General features: G+C 47.4%; 6 protein-coding genes across 6 annotated transcripts; 4 read left to right on the plus strand and 2 right to left on the minus strand.

Moving 5' to 3' along the window:
* Positions 1-404: 404 nt before the first annotated feature.
* On the minus strand, positions 405-3,776 carry N7469_009914 (KH domain protein; the record flags this gene model as incomplete). Its single annotated transcript, XM_056648819.1, has 6 exons — positions 405-1,466; positions 1,521-1,885; positions 1,943-2,267; positions 2,337-2,798; positions 2,865-3,146; positions 3,258-3,776. The coding sequence occupies 6 exons, from the start codon at positions 3,774-3,776 to the stop codon at positions 405-407; spliced, it is 3,015 nt and encodes a 1,004-aa protein (XP_056495950.1).
* Positions 3,777-8,227: 4,451 nt separating this feature from the next.
* On the plus strand, positions 8,228-9,030 carry N7469_009915 (Glucose/ribitol dehydrogenase; the record flags this gene model as incomplete). The annotated part of the gene is made up of 2 exons (XM_056648820.1): positions 8,228-8,349; positions 8,424-9,030. 2 exons carry the CDS (start codon positions 8,228-8,230, stop codon positions 9,028-9,030), a joined length of 729 nt encoding a protein of 242 aa, XP_056495951.1.
* A 1,753-nt stretch (positions 9,031-10,783) lies between these two features.
* On the plus strand, positions 10,784-11,761 carry N7469_009916 (Aromatic prenyltransferase DMATS type; the record flags this gene model as incomplete). The annotated part of the gene is made up of 4 exons (XM_056648821.1): positions 10,784-10,932; positions 10,993-11,170; positions 11,218-11,339; positions 11,407-11,761. 4 exons carry the CDS (start codon positions 10,784-10,786, stop codon positions 11,759-11,761), a joined length of 804 nt encoding a protein of 267 aa, XP_056495952.1.
* Positions 11,762-13,131: 1,370 nt separating this feature from the next.
* On the minus strand, positions 13,132-15,654 carry N7469_009917 (uncharacterized protein; the record flags this gene model as incomplete). The annotated part of the gene is made up of 1 exon (XM_056648822.1): positions 13,132-15,654. One exon carries the CDS (start codon positions 15,652-15,654, stop codon positions 13,132-13,134), a length of 2,523 nt encoding a protein of 840 aa, XP_056495953.1.
* Positions 15,655-16,071: 417 nt separating this feature from the next.
* On the plus strand, positions 16,072-17,104 carry N7469_009918 (putative pyrimidine 5'-nucleotidase; the record flags this gene model as incomplete). The annotated part of the gene is made up of 5 exons (XM_056648823.1): positions 16,072-16,140; positions 16,206-16,218; positions 16,277-16,312; positions 16,397-16,822; positions 16,935-17,104. The coding sequence occupies 5 exons, from the start codon at positions 16,072-16,074 to the stop codon at positions 17,102-17,104; spliced, it is 714 nt and encodes a 237-aa protein (XP_056495954.1).
* A 1,681-nt stretch (positions 17,105-18,785) lies between these two features.
* Positions 18,786-22,968, plus strand: N7469_009919 (uncharacterized protein; the record flags this gene model as incomplete). Its single annotated transcript, XM_056648824.1, has 2 exons — positions 18,786-19,205; positions 19,270-22,968. The coding sequence occupies 2 exons, from the start codon at positions 18,786-18,788 to the stop codon at positions 22,966-22,968; spliced, it is 4,119 nt and encodes a 1,372-aa protein (XP_056495955.1).
* Between the last annotated feature and the right edge of the window lie 221 nt (positions 22,969-23,189).

Genomic DNA, 23,189 nt, shown 5'->3' on the forward strand with positions numbered 1-23,189 from the left:
CTCCAATGCAACACCGTAATCGTTGCAATCCAGTTTCAATAAACACATCAAAAAGTATAAGAGAAGAAGAAGAAGAAGAAAAATAAGAAACATAAACGAGGCAAATTGTAAAAAGGAATAATCGAAAAAAAGCAAAAACATTCCTGCTCTATCTCACGCAGATCTTGGATATCTCTCGTTTTCTTTTCTGACGCCTTCATTGCTTGCGTTCCGTGGTATCAATCAAAAAACAGATAAAAAAAAGCATTTCAGAATAAGGCAAAGAAGCAAAAAAAAAAAAGAAAAAGACAAAACAAATAAGAGAGGAAAAGGGGGAATCCACTCAAATCAGAGAATAAACGGAGACACTCGCTGGAAACAAATCAACCAAAAGGGTATACTGCTGTAAATGGATATTTTGGGGTTTAACGCGGTGGCCCAATGGGGGCCGGGTATCCAGAAGTAGAATTCGAAGTGCTAGGGCGACCACTGTCAAAAGAGGCGCGTGGGTCATGCTTAGGGGTCATGTCACCCGGTGCCGTACCGAAAGGAAACTTGGTGTCGAAGCGTGTGGGCCAGCCATTGCTGTTGCTGCTCTTGTGGCTATGCGAACTACCTAAGACGGGGATGTCGTCTTCGGGGAGGTTGACCCCGGAATCATTCCAGGGGTTGCGGTAGCCACTATCCCGCGATTCCATCGAGACGAGCGAGGCCTTCGAGGCGTTGCTTGACGCGTGTTTGAAGAAAGAGCCTGGGGAGGCCGAGTGGTTCTTGCGTCCGATGAAGGAAGAGAAGGACGAGATACTTCCGGGCTTGCGGAGACGTTCGAAAATTGAGCCACGCTCGCTTGTCTCATCGGCGAAACTAGGTCGAGTTGGGGAGTCGGTGAGGAGCGGTGCAGGGGCGTGCTGCAAAAGCTTCGAGTCGAAGAAGGGTAGAGACTCTTCAAAGGAATCCGACTTGGGGCGTGGTATCGCGCCCTTGACCGTGTTCGCATCCAGACCGTGGGCGACGAGACGAGAAATGAGGAAGTCGATCGCATCCTTGAGTCCACCGGCGTTGTTGCGAGTGTATCCAAGAACGACTCGGTCTTCGGGAGCCGGGTCTGGCGAAGTTGAGCCATCCTCTCGGGTGGGAGGCAGATCAGCACTAACGTCAACATTGATGTCAACCTCGTACTGTTCCTTCAGCTTCGTACGAACATCCGCGAGGAAGTCTGGTTCCTTGAAGTATTCTCGCAACTCAGCCGAGCTCTGGAAGTGAAGCTCGTGACTTTCCGGAACCATGCCAAGCAAAGCGTCAACAGCCTGGGGAACTTGGTACTCAGGGCCAGAAATAGTCACCACATCACTGGCAAGCTCAGTGCTGGGGAACTCAATCTTGCAGTTCCACTTCTTCTCAAGCTCATCAATCTCGGTCATACGAGCCAACAGTTCGCGGTGGTAGAGTCTGTTAATGACGACTCTTTCCGAGACATACTCAGCGTCCTGTGATACATTAGCTCTGCTCAAAAGTCTCCGCCAGGTTAACACGGCACGTACAACTTTCTCGACCATGTCCATGATCTCCTGCTTAACCAGGTCCAAGCTCTGGGCATTGCGAGCGGGCGTTCGGCAGATGACATTGTCAACCTTAATGTCATCGTCCTCCTTGCCCATTCCTCCACGATCCATAGCGTTGGAAAACTTGACAAACACAGAGTATTTTTTCATGATGCGTTGGATATGCTGGCCACCAATTCCAATAATACGTTTGTGGTATTGATCAGGAACATGGAATGAGATGGAAGCCGGCATCTCCTGCTCAACTAGATCCAAGCCATTTTTGGTCGAGTCGTATTGGTTCCCGCAGACATCGATGTAAAAATTGTATTCGTTGAAGCCGTCGAAGATGATTTGGACATTACCTTAGTTACCGGGATTAGCAATCTTGTTCTTTCTTAGCATATACAGGTGAAACTCACTCTGGCCCATGATCTTGTTAATCTTGCCATTCTTTTTGCCACTAACAAACTCCTTGTGTTCATTGGCCAGCTCGATCTTGACACGCATCTGATACTGGCTACGAGTAACAAAGGGAATCTGGTTCACAACAGTCATGGCGGCCTTGACGGCATCATCCGATCCGTTGATTGTAAACGTCAGGTTATCGAAGCTGACCTCAGCCTCAGAGTTAGTACAAATATCAGTAAGCATCGAACGGATTTCGGGCGTCGACGGTGCACGTAGGCCACCCTGCGCGGGGTCGGGCATGATGATCCACCAAGAGGCGCTATAGAATTGGCCGGCCTGCAAGAGGAAAAGAAAACCCAAAGATTAGCACAATGAACAAAATGACAGATAATTTCGTAGTCCTACCAAGGCCATGATTTCTCTCACGGTTCGCTCAACGTGTAGAACCTCGGTGCCTTGGATCCGAACCAGACCGCGTTGGCTGCCCAGCTGAGGGAAGAGAACGTAAGAGCCATTCATCTCCATCACCTTGCGAACCTTGTCCAAACGATCCAGCAGGATATTGTCAATCTTGCTTGAGTTTACGACAACATCCTTGACGTATATTTTTACACCCATAACCAATTCGCGCAATTTTTGCTTCGCACGAGCAATCTGCTCTGGGGTATCACCAGTAATATACACCTCATCCTCGCTTCGACGGTTCGCGCCCGGCGGGGTATATCCGAAAATTCGAGGGAACGGTGGGGGGAAATAGATAGCGGTGCCGGTGGCAGCTTCGATGAGCTTGATGTTTTTGCGGGTGCGGCCGCAAACCAATGTGTGCATTGTCAGCTCCAACTTGATAGCATCAACGTGGCGTTTCAGCTGTCCTAGTGTTAGTCGACACTTCGTTTCTCACAGGGCTGTTTCCTTTGTCCGAGGATAACATACAATTTGGTCGATCATGATCAGAACCCGAGTTTTAGCGTGCTCGCAGCTTTCCATGTCACCGTAAATGGCAACTCGAAAGCGTTGGTCGAGGCCATTATCGGAAGCGTAGCCATAGGAGGAAACCACCGCACTATCAGCGTCGTGGAGCTTTGGCGTTAACAGAAAAATATCGGTCCCGGTATAAGCGGCCAAGGTGTCCATGTGCTCCAAAACACTAGCTCGGATACCCTTTGGAGATCCATCCATAATCAGATGCATATCAACATCAACCGTTGCGCAGCGCTATTCATCGAGCAGATACCATTAGCAAGGGGTGCTCTTTCAGTGGGAGCGGAAACATCATCTCGGTCCACCGATGGATGAAAGACAAGAAAAAAAAATTCAACCACGTACCAGCATGATGGGAGTTTCGTTCAAAATCTTTGCTCGCATCTTGCGTACTGTTTCTCCATCACCCGTGACGCAGACATTAGTGACCAAGCCATTCGGCCGTCGTTGTAGGGAAGGCAAAGCTTTTGGCTCTGAGGAAGCGACTGTTGCTTCAATCCGCCCACCACTTGTCTCGGTGATCTGTCTGCATAACCTCCGCAAGCCATCTACATTACTAGTATGAACAGGTAGTTGATGAACCTGAATTCCTTCGGGGGAACCTTCGGGGAAAGTCCAGCGTTGAAGGGCATTGGGACTGGCGTGGAGTACATCTTCGACATCGGGACCGGCCAAAGTGGACGAGAACGGGACGTTAAAGGAAAGGTTGACAGTTGGGTCAATACTCGTCGGAGGAGTCATGGGCGGAGCACCGTGTGGTCGGCGAAAGGCCATATCGGTGTGAGGTCTGGACATCCCAAAAGTCGGCGTCATTCGTTCCCAACCATGACGGGCCTGGCCCGTAAAGTTGGAGATCTTGTGCATGACCGGGAAGGTCGGAATGGTGAGTCTCTCACCCCTACGAAGAACTCGAAGGGGAAAGAGGGGAGAGGGGAGAGAGAGATGGAAGAGGGGGGAGGGAGGAGGGGAGGGGGAGAAGATGGTCGTGTTTGGGGGAGGGGAGAGAAGAGGAGGAAGAAGTGTGGAGGAGAGGAAAGGTCAAGGCTGCCGGATCACTTCTTGTTGGACAGGGATAAGGAATGGCTGCTGTGTGGGCGTTTCGGGAATGGTGGGAACGAAGATCGATCACCGAGTGGATCGATCGGGTTCAGTCAATGCGTACGGTGACTTTATTGTTGGCATGAATTAAAAAGATAAGAGTATAATAAATATACACCAAAAAAAAATAAGAATTAGATTGGTGTTGGGGTGAGTAGATTGTAAAGTACAAGAACCGAAGAAGTGTTGGTCGTCAGATGCGCGGGTCATGTCATTACGGGATCCCGAAGATTCTCATCAGACTGGATGGTAACTATGTACTTTATACTCAAGAATTGTAGTTAATGTATAGTGTAGTTCTTGTATCAAATACGTATTCTTAGTAGTATGAGATAGACAGACAATACAGTCCATGATATATATACTATGTACATTGATCCCAAATCATATTTTACTAAAACCCCAACTCGAGAATGCGGATCGAATGTAGGGTTTCCTCTTGGCGATTCAAGCCCAAAATCTATTCGAAATGTTGGCCTTTGGTGGAGTCCAACTGCAAAAAAAAAAAACAGAAATTCACCTTTTTGACACCCAAGCGAGACGGTCACGTGTTATCCAGACAGACAGAAAATCAAAAAAGCGGAGAAGAACAACTTCGTTTATCAAGTGAAATTCTACAGTAAAAAAAAAGGGAAAACCAACAGACGGTATACCTCTTGGCTTCACGATCATCCAACATCCAGCTCACTTTGCTGCAGCTGCGGATCCAGATGTGAGCATGAGATTCGTGGGATCCGACTCCTTCCGCGTCTCGCTCGTCCACTCAGTACGACGATCCGGTCTCTCATAGGCCGCGGAATCTTAAAGCCCTGTACGACGCCTGTACTGTATCTGATCCCCTCCCCCCCCCCTCTGTCTCTATGTACATATGTACCTCCCGATCCACATGGTGATGGGGGTTCTGTGAAGAACCAAATCTGGTCCGGCTGGCCCGGACATGGCCACCGACTTGCGCGGGGAGGCTGAGCTGGTCTGGTCATGACCATGATCATAGCCATGGCCATGGTCATGGTCAGCGCGCCATGTGGATCGCGGGCTGCTCATGTACACTGATGCCTGGGGAGCTGAACAAGACAGAAAACTGGTTTGCTCTGAGCCCTGTGTGTACTGTACAAAGTAGCGTAGTGTCTATCTTCCCCTGTGATATTCCCCTCCTTAAAACATGTAACTTGCAGCTGAATACAGTACTGCATCCCCATTCCATATAATCACTTCTCGATATCCTCAATGAAAGTGTGTAGGACAAGGTTTCAAAGTGGTCGACGTCATTCTCTCGTATACCTGCACTTCGGTACAGTGGGTCAATGGCTTTATTACATCCAGGAATCATGGAGACTCGACCCCCTCAAATCAATTCCGACTGTATGGCCTGCAGGAAGACCGCTTCAAAAGTCGGTTGCAGCCATCATGATGGACCGCCTTTTAGATGTTGGGGCCCGGGGCCCCAGACGTGAACGGCGTGGAGAGCGTTGTTAGTGACTGGGTCTGAATCTTGGCTCACTGCTCTATACAATCGTGTCCATTAAGCAGACTACCAGGGGTCAGAAGCCAGGATCCTTTTGCATCCTTCATTTCTTGTTCCTGTTCCCTTGTTCTTCATTCTGGTGGCCGCACAATCAGCAACGAGTCACCGGAAGTTGATCCGGCCAGATGGATCCAGTGGGCAGTGCAATCGCCCAATGGCAGGGCTGTCATCCTAAATGACAGCGTTGTCTCTCCACCAGCAGATCCCTTGTGATATTGTTCTACGAAAGTCGATCCTAAGCACAACGAAGCTCCTGTCAGCCGCCCAGCGGGAACTATTCAAAACGCCATTTCGTCGATACCGGAGTCATAAATGTCCCATGCCAAAGATCGATTCGTCCAAGGACTAACTAAATCTCCGCCAATCTAATTAATCAATGTAGGACAACCAGCCGTACGATTTTGGAGATCATTGTCACTGCCAGGGACCAGTAAGGGGTGTTGAGGTCTGCCCCTGGGGAGGGCAGCCCTCGGCCTCAAATTGTGGGATAACGTGACTTCTAGCTTCATCTGAGACCTTGCAAACATTGACTCCCCTTTGTGATTCTGAGATCACTTTTGCCCGTTCGAATCATACGTATGTATATTATGGAGCCATTGGAAGTTGATCATAGTATTGTCGAGTTACAATCTCACTGGATCTAGTTGAGCTGACCTTGCCTCTCCCTTGCGAACAGCCACTAGCATCTTCTTAGTCTATCAATACATCCTCATTTACTTACTACCTACAGCCAAGCTGTCAATCTGGTCACTAATTGCCTGCCCCCTGCGCAGCATAGTCCAAGTACAGTACTGTAGATGAACCGAACACCTCAAGATTGTCCAGAGAACAATATGGGGCCCCACTCTCGGACATCCACCAAGTCATCATCACTTCTTTTCAGACATTTTGCCACCGGATACATTAAGCAGACCCGTTTTGCGGAGCATTCTCGTCCGTAGGACGAAGGTGAGACTGAGTGCTGCATGGGGATACATATTCCTACAGTAATGATTCTTTGATCAAGAGCAGACGATTAATATGTGTGCTCCTCAAAGCTCCACCGCAATTCATGCAAGAGTATGAACACCAAGAGTTAGTATAACCATCATAAGAGGTATGCCTGAATCTACCTTGAGCCTTTCAAATGAAACTTTTATGACAAATACCGCGACAAGCGTGTGTGAGCCTTCGATTTGAAGTTGAAACTCGGAGCAGGATAAACCGATTTAAGCTGTATCTAGCGAACTCCTCTCACGGGGGTCATCGATACTAAAAACGAGAACAAGGCATAGATTTCCTTTCAGTTCCTTCCAAAGCTGTGCCGAGTACATGCATCATATGTATGTTTCTGTGTTAATCCGAAATAAATTCTTCAAGGTTGAAGAAGATTCGGTTTAGTGTCTTTTTTTAGCACCGACAGTAAAGCCGGGTGTCAGCACACTTATGGCCATTGTCCAGACACATAACATATATATCTCAGAAGTACTCAAGAGTACTAATAAAGTTCGACTTTTGATAGTGTGGATAGGCATAACCGATTATCTAGTAGATGAGTAGGCACCGATATGCGACAAACGTCTTTTCACACTACCGGCTGGATGATTTTACTCTCATCAAAATCAATTTGATACATGATGTGTCTGATATATATTTCAAATGCCCATGAATTCATGTTTCTCGCAATTTTATAATATTCTCTTGACATCTGATCATACTTAATTTTTTCAACAGGATGTGGGATCACACAAGTCTGGCTCAAATTGATGTTAAATGCGAAATTTCTGACTTGAAAAGATACCGGACTTGCACTATTGTATCTCAGAAGAAGTTGTGTATACATATAGAAGGAACTATTTTTATTTGAATTGAATTTGTGTTGTCGCATTTCCATAATCTTTCAAGGATTCTGGATTGCGAGTGAAGATTCAAGATATCCGTTTCTGGTAATTAGAATCCTTACATAAGCATAGGTACTACATACACTCAGGCCTCAGTCTTGTACAACCAATATAGTACATTCTAAGCTGAAACCTTCTAATTCTGTCGGAAATCCTTTTTTCTGAATATACTACAATGTCGCCTCTCAACTACGCTAATATGAAGTTCGACTCGAAAATGCATTAGCTTTTCTTCAAGCACATACTCAAGTTTGCTTTAGGTCGTCGTGGTTTGCTCTCGACTTGAGTTTCAAGTTCATGCTATGACCATAGATTTAACTCCATCGAAAAGTACCAATGAGTGCCTTGTACGAGTTGGAATCCACATTGTATCAATGTTGGAAGTCGGCCTGAAGAAGATTAATCCTTTTGTATGATTGACGATTCGTTAATATTATTTTACTTGAGTATTTAGGTCCACTACCACTACGCAATACCCAAATATGACCAAAACCTTCCAGCTGTATTTTACGGGGGAGCAGCCAGCGGGTGGATAATTTTGAACATCCGCGTATGCAAGCATACGTGTCACTGGCCACTAAATAGTAGAGCATTATATGCAAGCCAGACTCATCATATATGCGGGATATTCATCGATGTAGCACGATTCAGTACTGCTACTAGCAGCGTAGTAGGCGGTGTGATGGTCCATATATTTGAACTGGTATACAAGCACTTTATCCTAAGATGTCGAATATTTTTCACTCGATTTGAATCTTAGAAGCTCAACAATCTTTTCCTGAACCTTTATCTCAGGACACCTAACAAAGAAGATGACCGGCGAAGCAGGAAAGTATACGGGTTGGCTGAAGGACACAGTCGTCCTCATCGTCGGAGGAACTTTAGGAATTGGCTACGCAATCGCATCGGCAGCATTGGAGCACATGCAATTGTGGTTATTGCTGGCTCGAGCTCGATCAAATTGGAGAAGGCAATCAACAAACTTAAAACGTCATATCCATCACAAAGCTCTGGATCGCGGCTAAGGGGAACCACTATAGACCTAGCCGATATCGAAAACCTCGAGAAGAATGTTCAAGCCGTATTGCAACTTGCGGCTGAAGGAGTGAAAATCAACCATTTCGTCGTCACGGCCGCGGATATGATGCCACCACCTCCGCCGCTGGCTGAATTGAACGTTCACAGCCTTGAACGAACAAGTTGCATTCGGTACATAGCCCCTTTGATCTTCGCCAAACATCTACCCAAATACATGAATCAAGTGCCTGAAAACTCCGTTACCCTAACTAGTGGTGCTCACGGACACAAGCCCGACCCTGGTTGGTCCGCGATGAATGGATACCTTGGGGCAGTTGAAACAATGATGAAGGGCTTGGCTGTTGATCTCAAGCCTCTACGTGTAAACGTCGTCTCTCCGGGAGCTGTTATCACAGAGGTTGTGCGGGAAATGTTGGGTGAACACTACGATATGGCTATTCAGATGGCGAAAGAAAAGTCTCTGGTAGGCGGTGTTGGAACCCCAGAGAGTGTAGCACAGGCGTACCTGTATCTTATGAAGGATTCATTTGTGACGGGAACTGTGTTGGAGACCAATGGGGGTCTATATCTGGCTTGATGAAGTCATTGAAAGAGGAAGCTTTTCAATAGCGTACATAAAGGATACTGTTCGTATAAATGCGAGTGAATTTAACCCTCTATATTGTGAGACAGTTGTCTAAAAGGATTAAGCTATAGTTATTACGGGAAAGAGCTATATGATTGATGTGACTCTTGAATCCTTGGACAGTTTTCATGATGTATACTCGACAGTGTAGGTATAATGGTCAGCATTAAAGACCGTGTGTCCCTACATGTTGTGAGTATAGGACGACGTAGAGGCAATCATTCGGGGTTGAGGGGAAGGGCAATACCCTGGAAATCGACAAAGAGAAAAACAAAATATCCTTCCAAGGTCAGTGTAGCACGATTGAGTTTAACAATTATGTTGCTATGCGACTATGTAATAGGAATATTCAAGGTTACTAGTAAACTGCAAGGAGCATGAGGAGCAGGGTTTTCATACATAGTATGAGCCTAAATCCGGGCCTGAATGCACGCCAGTGGCTCTGCATTAAATGGCGAGCTGAAAGGACATATTTAACACTAGCATATGTAGTCAATAATTCTTCTTTTTTGTGTCATTCTTGTAACAGTCACGTTTAAGACGGAAGTTCTTTCATGTTTAGCATGCGCGACCATACAGTGTATATTCTTGACACTCGGTTTTTTCTGTTTTGACCTCTTGGCAAAGGAGGCATATTTGCAGATGGTATTTACAATATGATGGCACACTATTATAACATACTAGTAGATGTTGTCCTTGTACAATGCTGCATGAGGCGGCGAGTTCTTCGAGTTGAGTTGTCGAAACCATGAAACGCACAGCCCCTTGCTGAATATGGACCCAAAGTCTTATGCTGTACAACCTCGTGCCACTCGAGTCATCAAGCTTGGCAACCGTAGGGACTAATGCAAATAATGGAGAAAAAGAGAACAAAATTAGCGGTCAAGTCTCGTTGTCTGGATGTGGCTCTGCTGAGTTACGAGGAATAATGCATGACGGCCCGCACAAAAAATGTCACGTTCTTGGGCTGCTGATATGTTATATAGGCCCTCAAGCGACTTTCAAGCGGACAGAATATAATATTGAAAGACCGAAATTATTTCTATTTGTACTATTATTCCACGATTGACACGTTCACACGTTCGAGTCATCATGACAATCGAAGCCATCAAGAGCCAAGCGCCCCAAATCGGGCCGGCGACTAAAGGAACTTTTTCCACGTCCACGACCTTTGACGTGCTGAGTCAATACTATCTCTTCCCCAATAGTCACCAAAGAGTTTGGTGGGTGTAGACCGGTCGACTTCTAGACAAAGTCTGAGCCTCAGCAGGATATAACACTGCTCGTCGCTTAGAAGCCCTCACTTTCTACCTTCAGAGCCTCACTCCTCTTCTCGGTCCTTCATCCGCACGCTTTCCGCAGTGCAATCACTCGAAGTGGATTGCCACTTGAATTCAGCGTAAACTACCAACAAAAAGCAAATGTTGAGCCAGTGGTCCGTATTGAGTTCGAGCCAGTTGCTGAAGCATCCGGTACAGAACTTGGATCAATATAACCAAAAGCCAATCCTTGATCTCTTAGATCAACTCGAAAAGCTCAGAATTCCTGGATTCGACACATCTTGGATGCTCACACCCTCAATTACGAAGAAAAAGAGAAGCTCAAGCAAAATAAAATTGAAGACAGCGAATTAACCTCCTAACATGCTTTCGGATTTGACCTGAAGAAGAATGCTGTTTCAGTCAAGGGCTACACGTTCCCCGCGATGAAATGCACCCTCAACAAGAGAGATTTCGGAGAGTTCATTGCTGAATCTATCAATCCAGTTTCGGAAAAGATGGGTTCCATGCCCTCATTTGACATGGTCAACTCCTACCTACGAGAGTCGAATGGCTATAGCCAATTTGCTTTCTGGTAATTCGATTGTGTTGACCCTAACAAGTCGCACCTCAAGCCGTATAGCTCTCACAATAGTGTCGTCTGGTCGAAGGCGGAGGAAATCTGGACACTCGGTGGACGTGCTAAGTCGCCTGTTGTTCAGGAGGGCCTGAAATATCTCAAGGAGTTGTGGGGATTAACCAAGTTGTCGGAAGGTCGTCGTGATTTCACTGGTGGCTTTGATGACGGGATTGATGCCACTGTCTCTCCAATGGTATGGAACTACGAGAAGAAGAAGGGGAAACAGATTCCACTTCAAAGTTCTACTTCCCAATCCATGGCGAAAATGATCAAAAGATCATTACTGGGTTAGCCGAATTCATGTGCCGAATTGGATTGTCCAAGTTGGGCGAGAATTACGAAACAACAGTGCAACACTATTTGTACGTTACCCATTCCTTTGAATCATCTAATCTATTCCTATTTTGATGGAGATACTGACTGCAATAGCCCGGAGAGAGATCTCAACAAGACTGCTCGTCTGACATCCTGGATCTCATTCGCGTATACGGAAAAGACTGGAGTCTACCTCAGAACAATGAAGAAGATCCCAAGTCGTGGATCTTCAACTCCCCTGTGGATCTCGTTGAGGGTTTGGTCCATAGTCAAACTTTGGATGGCCAACAAGCCTCGACGAAAGGACATTTCGAAGATTCCCAATCAGCCCAGACCACATATATCAACGATGGCCTCGCTGCTCCTGCTTTCTGGCGTGCTGTTTCAGCAGCTTGTAATCAGATCCTCGGCAACTCTCTTCAGCCTTGTCAAGGAAGCAGTTGGTTGCACCGAAGGAAAGGAAGTATGATGGCTGCCAGAAGTGAGCATCTCCTTTGGCCTGTATTTGATCTATTAGAATCCGACATCAGTCGGTTAGGATTTTTTTGTACCGACTTACCTGAACTTCAACTTCCTGCTACCTTGCGGAGTCTTCTTTTCGAATCTGTGATTCAGAACGTGAGGTATATCTGCTCGTCGGGGTCATTTGATGTGGAGAGTGGATCGATGCATACCTCGTCTGACTTGTTTCTTCGGAAACTGAACTAAAGGGAATATTAAATTCGTCTTCCCCTCATTGTGTTATTATGTTAGTCTTGCATGATGTTCATGTTCAAGTTTCAGTTTATATTTTGATATTTTCGGAACTATTATGACAGGGGTTTTTTATTTTTCTTTGGGACATCACGACATCATTCGAAGCTAATTATAAAAAAGAATATGCCAAATTTGGGACATATTTAGCATTTTGTCAACTGGTAGCACATAAATTTGCCGTATCATAACCCTTTCTTTCTTAGCGTAAATATTCCCAGATCTTAAATACCGGATTCTATACCACGCGAAGTAACTAACCATTGTAGTAGTAATTAATCATTCCATTCGAGTCATCTTAAAAGGGAAAGACCATCCCCGACTCTTTCCTAACTCAGACAAAGCTGACTCGTTCTTTCCCAAAATTCAATTGGAATCTATAGAACACGCACTTTCCTAATATTGATTCACCGTTTTTATGTTCACGTTTATCCCGGAAAACCTCGCAGCTTTTCCTCTTCTCTTCTTCCCAACCACAAAGAATTTGACAAGATGATTGAAGAAAGAATATACCCTCAACGCGAGGCAGATAGACAGGTACAACACTTGAAGATATGTTCTCGGACTCTCCGCAATCACAAATGATGTTTGAAGTATCCCTGTAATAGGGCCCTGAAGCACAAATATGATGGGAATTTATTGTCATTCTGATGCGATTGAGGAAAGCTCACGAAGACAAGCTCACGAAGACAAGCTCACGAAGACAAGCTCACGAAGACTTCTACGAGTCAGCGATATGAAAATTATCCATGGATGATTTACTGACTTCGATCAGGGCTTTCCTTCAACGTTGCTATTCCATATCGAAATTCGTCCATAACTATTGTTCTCATCCCAACACCTCATTAGCCTCCGTTGCCAGTGCCCGTGACATATGCCTCGCAATGCGTCTTGATACAGAGTGGTGAGTCTGTCCTTGGTAAGATAAGCACTACAAGAGAAACAGCTGGAATACTAATTGACGGAATGATCATTCAGGGTATACATTGTTCTTGAATTTCCTTGATGAAACTAGAATTTATCAAACGCTACTTCCGTACGCTACCGATATGCGTGAAAAACAAAGGAGGGAAGATTTTTAGTATTTTAGTAGTGCCGAGACACTCGCGGAACAGAGTCTGCAGTGCTATCCAATGCAACCCGAGATCCATCCTCGCCATCATAAAATCGTCGCTCACGAACATAATAAGGCCGCTCAATGTAATCGCCCATTAGGCGCTCGTCCATAATCACACTAACATCACGGCTAGGACCAGGTCGAATGCTACCAACACGATGCTGGGGTATCTCACGTGGTTCTTCATATCGAGCCAGTTGCGGCCGAACACTTGCTGTACGCATAACTCTCTCAGGAGGGGCCGCATGCTCGTCTACGTAAGTTGAGTGGCGAGGAACATATTCAGCCACTTGAACGCTACCACTCCGAGGATAGGGTTCGTGAGCTTCCAAAGGTACCTCATATGCTCGACGTTCATTGGAAATGGGGCGGCCATACTCTGTGGGGATACGGCGGTAGTATTGTGGCGGTGCCATATCTTGTACGTATCTGCGTTCAACATATTGATCTTGAGCGACAGATGGGGCACGGACACTTGGAGCGCGGACAGAGGGACGGTCATCAAAAGCTTCGACTCTGGGCACTTTGGAAACAGGCCTAGGAGGTGGCGCCATTGGTTGCAGCCTATGCGCTGGAATAACCTCCTCATACTCGATGCCATTCTCATCAACGATACGCCTTCGCGGAGCAGCAATGACTCGCTGAGGAGGTAATTCTTCGTAGTAGGGCTCGCGATAAACCGACTGGGGCATATCATCCACAGCAACATACCTGGGCCCATAAGACCGGGGAACTTCTTCATAGTAATGGGGATGCTCGGGTTGCCGGTCCATGACTGAGTATGATGCAGCGCGATTACTGTTTGGATCGACTGGTAGATACTCTCTCGGGTACTCTGACCGGCTAGCGTATTGCATGCTGGCGACTCGTCGCAGATCCCCATCGTCCCGGATAGGACGTCTTGTACTCATTCGAGAAGAAACTATCCGCGGCGGCCCCTGGTCAACAGGCACTTCATGATAGTGACGGGATTCATAGATTGGCCGCGGGGCGGGACGTTCTTGTCTCTCGGGGACTGGCGTATATTGCGGCGAGGCAATGTCGATATACACGGGTTGTTCTTCGGCCGGCCGATTTCGGATGATGGCAGGGTCGTCTTCGAATGGGGGAGGGGAGACTGGCTCTTCTTTGATGTACGTTTCAGAAGGATCGGCATCCCGCCTTCTTGAGAGCGGCTGAGAGTCCTCCCGTCTTTCTTGTAAACGTCTTCGTTTTCGGGAAACGATATGAGAAGCTGGACCGTTAGGGCTGCCACGTGCAGAATCAGGATCGGAGTAGATTCGGTCTGATTCATGCTCTGCGCGCTCCTCTCGAAGCTGCTGAACCGAGGGCACTTTGGCGGTCGCTAACGGCGAAACCCGAGATGGTCTTGGGGCTGCAGGAGACGTAATATGGTTGCGAACTACCTTCACATTCTGAGATGGGGAAGTCGTTTCTTGCGCGAACCGGGTCTGTTCAGTGTACCTGGGTCGTGGCACACCACTTGCCACATTTGGTTGGTAGGCGCTATGATTTAGAGGTGGTGCAATTGGGGCAGGAGGGGAATACTCAGGCTCTTCCAAAGCATCTATTTGCTGGGTCTCTTGGGGCAGGTGTGCGGTCTCGTGACGACCGGGGATGGGTTGCTTCTGAGAGTAAGAGGCATGCTGGTCAGCAACAGGGTAAGCATCATGCATTTCCTGATCAGAGCCAGTTTTGTTCAGAGCTTCGAGTCGCTGCAACTCATCTGCGTATGGCTCCCTAGGAACCTGTGTGACCGTGCCCGCATTCGCACCCGTACCCGTACCCGGCGCTTGAGCCAGTACCACCGAAGATGGCCTTTGCTGCTCTTCAGGGGGCGGGGTCGAATCAGGAGCTCTACTAGAGTAGAAAGAGTTCTCATCGAAAGAATCACTTGGACCATTTGCCTCAGAAGGTTCAGTCATCGAAATCGGTCTCGCAATTTGAAGCGCGCAGGTCAACACTTGCGAGACATTGAAATCGGGCTTGGTGTCCTGGGCCGCGAGCTTGTGTTTCAACTCGTGTTTCTGTTGCTCCGCTTGGTCACGCAAAGTCCTCTCCAATCTTTGCCTTTGTAACTGAAGCTCTGCTCGGACCAAATCATCTGACTTGGTCAAGAATATAGGATCGATTTCGGAGGTAGGTTTGGGAGCTATGCGGGTGGCCGCGTACGACTGGTCTCCAGCCGCTGGGCCTTGACTGCGATGCGGGGATTGAACAGGTGTCTCATTAGGAGTATTATTCTCAGTGAGAGTGCTCGAGGGCTTATTTTTCAGCGCTGGGATAGACGCGGAACTATTTTGGCCATTTCGTGCTGTAGGTTTGCGAACAAATTGCTGGGGGACTCTAAGGCGTGGATGTGACCCTGCGAAGATCTGATCACTGATTTTCAAGATACGCTCGAATTCATGTACCTCATCTGCAGTTATTGTTGCGGTAGCAGCTGTTGAACCTGTTGGGAGGTGAGTAGTGGAACCATGTGCTGTAGCCATGATCTCAAGGGGGAAAGATGCCTCAAGTGAAGCAGATCTGAGTTTAAATCCGAGCAATAGCTAAATTTATGAGATAGTCGAACGAGATAATTTCTCTAGACTCTGTCTCATATAACAGCTTGAAACCGCGGTGTGCGATTGTCAAGAAGCTCAAGATTCAAAACGGAGCGGTTAAAAAAAGTCACTCGCGAATCGCGTTTTTCTGCGGCAGGCGCTAAGGTGAGATCCCGTGATTGCCCTCCGATTGTCCAGTCCATTTGGCTTCCCCCCGGTTTTCCTTGATAAACGACAGTCTCTCTTTTTTTCTCCATGCATCGCGCGTTTAATCGATTTTGTACTCGGCAATTTTCTATCCCGGTTCCACTTACAACGCGAACTTCAATTGGTTTTCCTTTCGCACTTCGCTGGAATTCCACAATGGCGACTACCAACGGCGCAAGTGGAGGTGACTCACGGCCAGTATTCTTCTTCGATATTGACAATTGTGTACGTTCAAACCGGCCGAGTTGAAGATGCGCCAAAGCCTTGACTGACATGATTTATTGGCCTAGCTTTACTCTAAAGGTTGAATTATCCTCTGGAATGCTTTGGGCGCTGGCGACATACTGACAACTCCTCATAGCATGCAACATTCATGATGAAATGCAAACCCTCATCAGTGCGTTATCCCCGAAGCCTGCGCTAAGGGGAAGAGTAGCATATACTATAGGCTACTACTAACCTACCATTCTCTTCATTTTAGACAAATTCTTCGTCAAGCATCTGGAGCTTAACCCCGATGACGCTCATATGCTCCATCAGAAATACTACAAGGAGTACGGCTTGGCTATTGAAGGCTTGACACGCCACCATCAAATTGATCCTCTTGAATTCAACTATGAGGTAGATGACGCACTCCCCCTCGACAGGATCTTAAAGCCTGATCCCAAGCTGCGCAAGCTACTGGAGAGCTTGGACACCAGCAAGGTGAAGCCGTGGTTACTAACCAACGCCTATGTCAACCATGGCAAACGGGTGATCAAGTTGCTGGGCGTGGAAGATCTCTTCGAAGGTATCACGTTCTGTGACTATGGACAATTACCGTTAGTTTGTAAACCCAGCCAGGAAATGTATGCCAAAGCAGAGAAGGAGGCAGGTGCCCCTAGTACGGAATCGTGCTATTTTGTTGGTAAGTCAACCTGAGCCAGGTCTCGGTGTCTGATCCCAGTATACTTGGGAGAGAAAATGTCCAGAACGTGATGAGGGTAATGTGATTTTCGCTAACCATGTGTATTATATAGATGATTCGCACCTGAACTGTACACATGCTCAGGCCCGGGGCTGGAAAACCGTTCACTTGGTTGAGCCAGGACTCCCCATTCCGCGCATCCCTGCTTCAAGATATCTGATATCAAGTTTGGAGGAACTCCGGACCCACTTCCCTGAAGTCTTCAAAGCGCAGGAAAATTAGACTGTTTAGAATTATGATGTAATGTACCAAGCGGCTTTTTTGTTGATAGAATTTCGATATTTTGCGTTCTAGGTTCTGTTCGATCTCGGGAATGGCATACAAGGAGTGAACCGTGGAATGTTAATGAATCCACGAGTGTGGTGGAGTAGAATTGTCCAAAAGATACTGCCAGGATCGGAACCTAGGGTTTCCAGCCTGTACTTATACTCCTGATATTCATTCAATGCTAATCCGGAACCGATATGCCTACCAGAAATTCCGTGGCACCGTGCAGTCACTTGCACAACAGGGGACCAAGTGAGAATAATCTCTCTTCGTCATGCTTCATTACGAATTCTGAGGCAGCTGCGATGAGACGGCCATCAAATTGGGAGCCAACCATCCGGGCAGCGAAAGCAGCTGGCGTGAAGCGTCTGGTGCTTAGCTCGGCCCCTCACGCGAGCAAGTTGACAAATGGAAGTTACTGAAGGGTTAGTTAGAATGGTTCCCGCGGTGTCAAAACACTCCAGATTGGCTTTTCCATTATCTCTATTCAAGATTCCTAAGTCACTCCAGTGAGGAAACCTGATACCATGGGCGGAACGGAAAGCAAAGTGACTCCTCTGAACCTTCAGATAGTCGTCTTGGAAGACGACTATCGTTGAATATATTCAACATGAAACCCTTCAAGCAGATGCAATACCATGCTGTCGACGCACTCTAGCCGAGGTTGGCAGATCACGAGTCTCGGGCTTGTCCGTATATATGAAAGAAATATTAACTTATACTGTATTTTTTGCTAATCTCAAGGTTTTTACTGGATTATCGATTGCCTTTTGGGCGTTCGTTGGAATCTGGAGTCTTAATAGTGTCCTTCGGGAAATGAAAACTGAAGAAGGAGCAAAGCACATCTAAGAGTACGATCAAATACGTATCAGAGCTTTGGGTGATCGATCAACCTTGTTAGATAGTCTGTTGCTTTTGACTTTAGGTCCTAGGTCTTCGGGCTCTTGCTGGACCTCTTGTGCTATCCCCAGATATGTACAATATACCAATATTCTATGCGTAGGTACGCATATAGAAGCATATAAGGGGGGAATTCATAATTTATTTTCAAATCGCAATGTCTTGAATAGGTTTACTTATCCAGTGTAGTAGTAGTACACTACCATTGAGAAGTAAAATTTCTGGAGTCTTAGTAAGACACCTAGGAAGTTTCCTAACTACTCGCTTTCTAGTTATAGTACCTCCTAGGTACTATAACTAGAAAGCGAGCACTATATACGTTATATACGTCCGACGTTAACTTAACGTCGACAGCACCCCGGCGTTATTTAAGTACTATAAGTACACATTCACAGAGATTCGAAACGATCTACTAATCTTGGTAAATGACCGAGATTTTTTCCGAGATCTATACCTGTGGACTAAACTATTCAATGTATCTGTAATTGAACCAACTAGTGATAATTGTTCTAGAGGAAGTTCGGGGGCTGCTATACATTTGGGTATTCAACTTGCAGTGTTGATCTGATGTGTATTTCTGCCCCAGGCAACCACTGACGGAGCGCGTCCCGTCCGAGCGGAAGAGCTTCAGTGCGAAGACTCCTGAAGCGCTAACCTTGTCCCCGTCTATCACTTCCAACATTCAAGTCGCCTCTCGACAAGTGTTGATTGGGGGACTTCGATCCTTGTAACCACGATGACCGGCCAAGAGATTTCACCGGGCTCGGTCATCAGCCTGACTGACGGGCGACAGGCCACCGTTCGCTTTATCGGTACCACTCACTTCGCGGTTGGAGATTGGATCGGTGTCGAATTGGACGACGCCACAGGCAAAAATGATGGTCAGGTACAGGGCGAGCGATACTTCCAATGCGAGCCAGGATTTGGCATGTTTATCCGTCCAACCGCAGTGGCTGCGGTGCTTCAACAACCTAGCCGGGAGAGTAAACAAAGCGCCAGGCCCGCCCCCGCTGCTGCTGCCGGCAGACAAAGCGCTGTCGGCGCTGGCACAAGGAAACCAGGTGCATTGCCCGCGACAACTGTCAAACGACAGAGCACAAATGCGACGGGGACACCTACACCTGCACCAAGAATGCCACCCCGAACTTCGATTAGGGTATCTACTACCTCCTCTGTCGTGATAGTGTGAGCTATACTGACTGACACTTCTACTGAAAAAGTCTCCTACGAAATCCCCAACGAAGCAGTTATCTGCAGCTTCAAGTCGTTCATCTTTAGGTGGCGCCCCCCGCACCTCTACCGTTGCTTCCAATCGACCTCGTCCAGCCGGCCATGCATCTCGACCATCCGCTGGTGTATCTACAACCCAGACCGCTACCTCCAGAACTACGCGCCCCTCGCTAGCGGGAGTATCTACAAGAACTTCACGAGCAGGCTCTGCAGTATCTAACACGGCGGCGGGGCTCTCCAAACGGCCTTCTTTGCGGCAGGTTGCCTCTACAAAGGCCTCGGATGGCGGAGAAACTGGAACCAGTGGTCAATCAGAAGGCCTAACTGACGCAGAATCCATTGACACTGAAGGCGAAACGCCACAAGATGAAAGACCAACTCCTGCTCCCGCTGCTCCGCCCACGCCCAAAGCATCCCGGCAATCTTTAACGGGCACCCGACCTACGGCAGCGCGCCAAAGTGCTGTAGGCACCACAAATCGCCCTACACAGAATTCAGCCATAGCGAGGGAAAAAGAAGAACTCGAAGCGAAATTACGCATCATGGAAAAGAAACGCGCAGAAGACCGGGAGAAGCTCAAGATGCTCGAACAGGTGCAAGCTGAGCGTGATAAGTTTGAGGCTATTATTCAGAAACTGCAAGCCAAGTATGGGCCGCAGCAGACTGAGATTACAGAACTACGTAAAAAGCTCAAGGAAACTGAAGCTCGCTTCGAATCAGTGGAGCGAATGCAGGCTGAGCATGAGTCACTTATGGAAATGGCAACTCTTGATAGAGAGATGGCAGAAGAAACGTCCGAGGCATTCAAGCACGAATGCGAAGCTCTTCGATCCAAGATGGAAGAACTCCAATTGGAAGTGGAAGTTCTTCGAGAAGAGAATGAAGAATTCAGCAACGAGACTAACCCCGAAGACCGGTCCAGCCATGGATGGTTGCAAATGGAGAAAACGAATGAACGTCTTCGTGAAGCTCTCATCCGCCTTCGAGATATGACCCAACAGCAGGAATCAGACCTCAAAGACCAGATCAAGGAAATGGAGCAGGATCTAGAAGAGTACTCCGCTGTCAAGTCTGATTATGAAGCTGCGAAGGAGAGACTTCTCGTCGCGGAAACCAACGTGGAAGACCTGAAGCAACAGCTTGAGACTGCGCTGGGTGCCGAAGAGATGATTGAAGAGTTAGCGGATAAGAATATGCGCTACCAAGAGGAGATCAATGAGCTTAAGGCGGCCATCGAAGATCTGGAAGCATTGAAAGAGATCAGCGATGAGCTGGAATACACTCATATCGAGACCGAGAAGCAGCTCCAGGAAGAACTTGACTATAAAGAAACCATCTTCAATGAGCAAGTTAAGAAGACTGAACAGCAAGAAGAGACTATTGAGGAACTAGGTTATACTCTAGGCCGATTCAGAGAATTGGTGACCAATTTGCAGGCTGATCTGGAAGAAATGCGTTCATCGCAACAGATCTCAGAAGCAGAGGCCACCGATCTCACGACCCGATCAAGAGCGATGATGAATCTAAATATGAAGCTCCAAGCTTCTGTGTCTAAGGCTCAGACCAAGTCCATTGATGTGGAACTGAACCGGATGGAAGCCGAGGAGGCAGTACAGCATCTTTCGATCGTCAAGTTATATCTTCCTGAATACTACGATGGGGAGCGAAATTCAGTCTTGGCTCTTCTTCGGTTCAAGCGCGTGAGCTATAAAGCCACCATCATGAACAATACCATCCGAGAAAAAATCTCAGATGAGTCCACTCTTGCTACTCCTGACGAGCTTTTTCATTCTCATGAGGTGCTTGAGCATCTTCTATGGATTGAGAGTGTCTGTAATCAATTTGTTAACTATATCTCTGCGTGCACCCCTGAGGAATTTGTCAACACCAAAGCTGCTCTCTTTGAGATGGAGCCTGTCGAACGTACCTTGAACTTCTGGATTGAGAATTTAAAGAAAAACGAGGCAAATATGCAGAAATTTGGCGTTGAACTCCATCGCTCCATTGCTTTGCTTGCGCACCTGGCGGAGACCCTTCTCCCTTTGACGCCAGAGACGTTTGCCGACGAAATGTGTATCTGTGCAAACCTCTCGCAGTCCTACTTGGATCATTCCGCAGGCGGCATTGCAAGTGTCAAGGCTATCATTGCTTCGAAACTCGCAGCTCCAGAAGAGACACCCGAAGAAGGCAGCGAAGAAAACTCGTTCACTCTCAATAAGCTTGATGCTTTCGTTTCTCAAGCTCGTGGGTTGAAAGTCGCCATGAGCAAAATTTCCCGCGCCCTTGAAGAATTGAAGTCGCGATCCATGGCGCCCCCGAAGGATGATGCTGAACAGCCATTTAAGTCTTTCGAAGCCTCTAGCCGAGAGCTCTCGCAGCTCACACGACAGCTCGGTGAAAATATCGTGAACCTGACCAGCGATGAAGGCCGCACGGAACGATTTTCCTTGCAAGAGATCCTAGACAACATGTCTCAGACGCTCGCAGCCCTCGTACCATCTACGGACGGCCCCACTGAAGCCAATGATCCGATAATCCTACTTTTAAACAAGCTACGCGATCTGGCTGGCCAGCTTGATGCGCTTGACTCTATTTCCTCCAATCTCTCTCGTATAGTTGAATTCGAGAGGGGGCCATTCCCTTGGATCGCTCGCTCAGAGGAGTTGAAGTCAAACAAAACCATTTCTCCGGACGCCGACGAAGAGATACGTCGTTTGAAGAATGAGGTGCACGAGGTATCCACCGCCCTTGGAGTCAAAGACAACACCCTGGAAGAACAAGGCATCAAGATCGAGCTTCTTGAATCGCGCATGCGTGAGACAAACAAAAAGGCGTCTATGGTCAAGGATCTCGAAACGAAAATTGAAGAAATCCAGTCATCCGAAGCTGAGCTCCAAAAGCTCGTTGAACGACAACAGAATGAACTCCAAGCCGTGGAAAAGGAGCGTGAGGAAATCAAGTCTCGTTATGAGAAACTGAAAAATATGTCTGGAGCCGCTGGCGTAACCACCACTGGAGACGGCCTCGTCATTGACAATGAAGCCTCCCTCGCCGCGATGCAAGAAAATGAATACCTCCGTTCCGAGGTCGAAAATCTCCAATCTGCTGTCCGTTTCTTGCGCGAGGAAAATCGTCGCTCAAGCCTTCTGGACCCATACTCTGTACAGCGCTCCACGGAGTTGCATGCTTGGCTGGATGCACCACTCACTCGGGCAAACCCTACAGCAGAGCAAGAGAAAATCCAACGCACAGCTCTGGAAAGCCGCGACGTCTTGACACACCTCCTCAAATTAACCAAAGAAACACGTGTCTCCGACCTCAAGTCCACAATGGTATCCACGACTGGAGAGAACGAGAGTTCCAACCGCACCGCATGGCGACCATCGAAATCCCGTCTTCGCTACCAGGTTCTTCAACAACGCGAGAACTTCGAGCATTGGGCTGAATGGCGCGATGATATTGTTCACCATGAACGTGAACAGGATCGTTTGGCTGCTGCTAAACGTGAGCGTGCACTACGTGACCGTATACCGAAACACGCTCATAAGGCGTCAGTTGAGTTTCCGCAGGGTCTGGGCCATGGGATGATGGGTCGTGCGTGGCAGATTTTGGGGATGCAGAATCATCGGAAGACTGGCTCTATGAGTATGTCTGGCCAGGATAATCTGGAGATAGTCTCTACTGACTAGGTTGGACTGATTGGTTATAAGTAAGTTTTTTTTTTTGTGAAGGACTCTGTATATTTAGGATTGTGTTTTACTTTTTTCTTGTTTCTACTTTGTGTGTGGCTCTCTTTTGCCCTTGACAAGATACCCTTCCCATCGCCGCACACTTTACCTACATATTACATTGTGCTTTTTGTGTTGATTACTTGAGCCGGGTTTGTTTTGAGGTGATATGAATCGATAAA

The sequence above is a fragment of the Penicillium citrinum genome, assembly GCF_028827155.1.
Source record: "Penicillium citrinum strain IBT 23319 chromosome Unknown utg000009l:1.0-4274883.0:1.0-4276374.0, whole genome shotgun sequence".
In the NCBI taxonomy this organism is placed as follows: Eukaryota; Fungi; Ascomycota; class Eurotiomycetes; order Eurotiales; family Aspergillaceae; genus Penicillium; species Penicillium citrinum.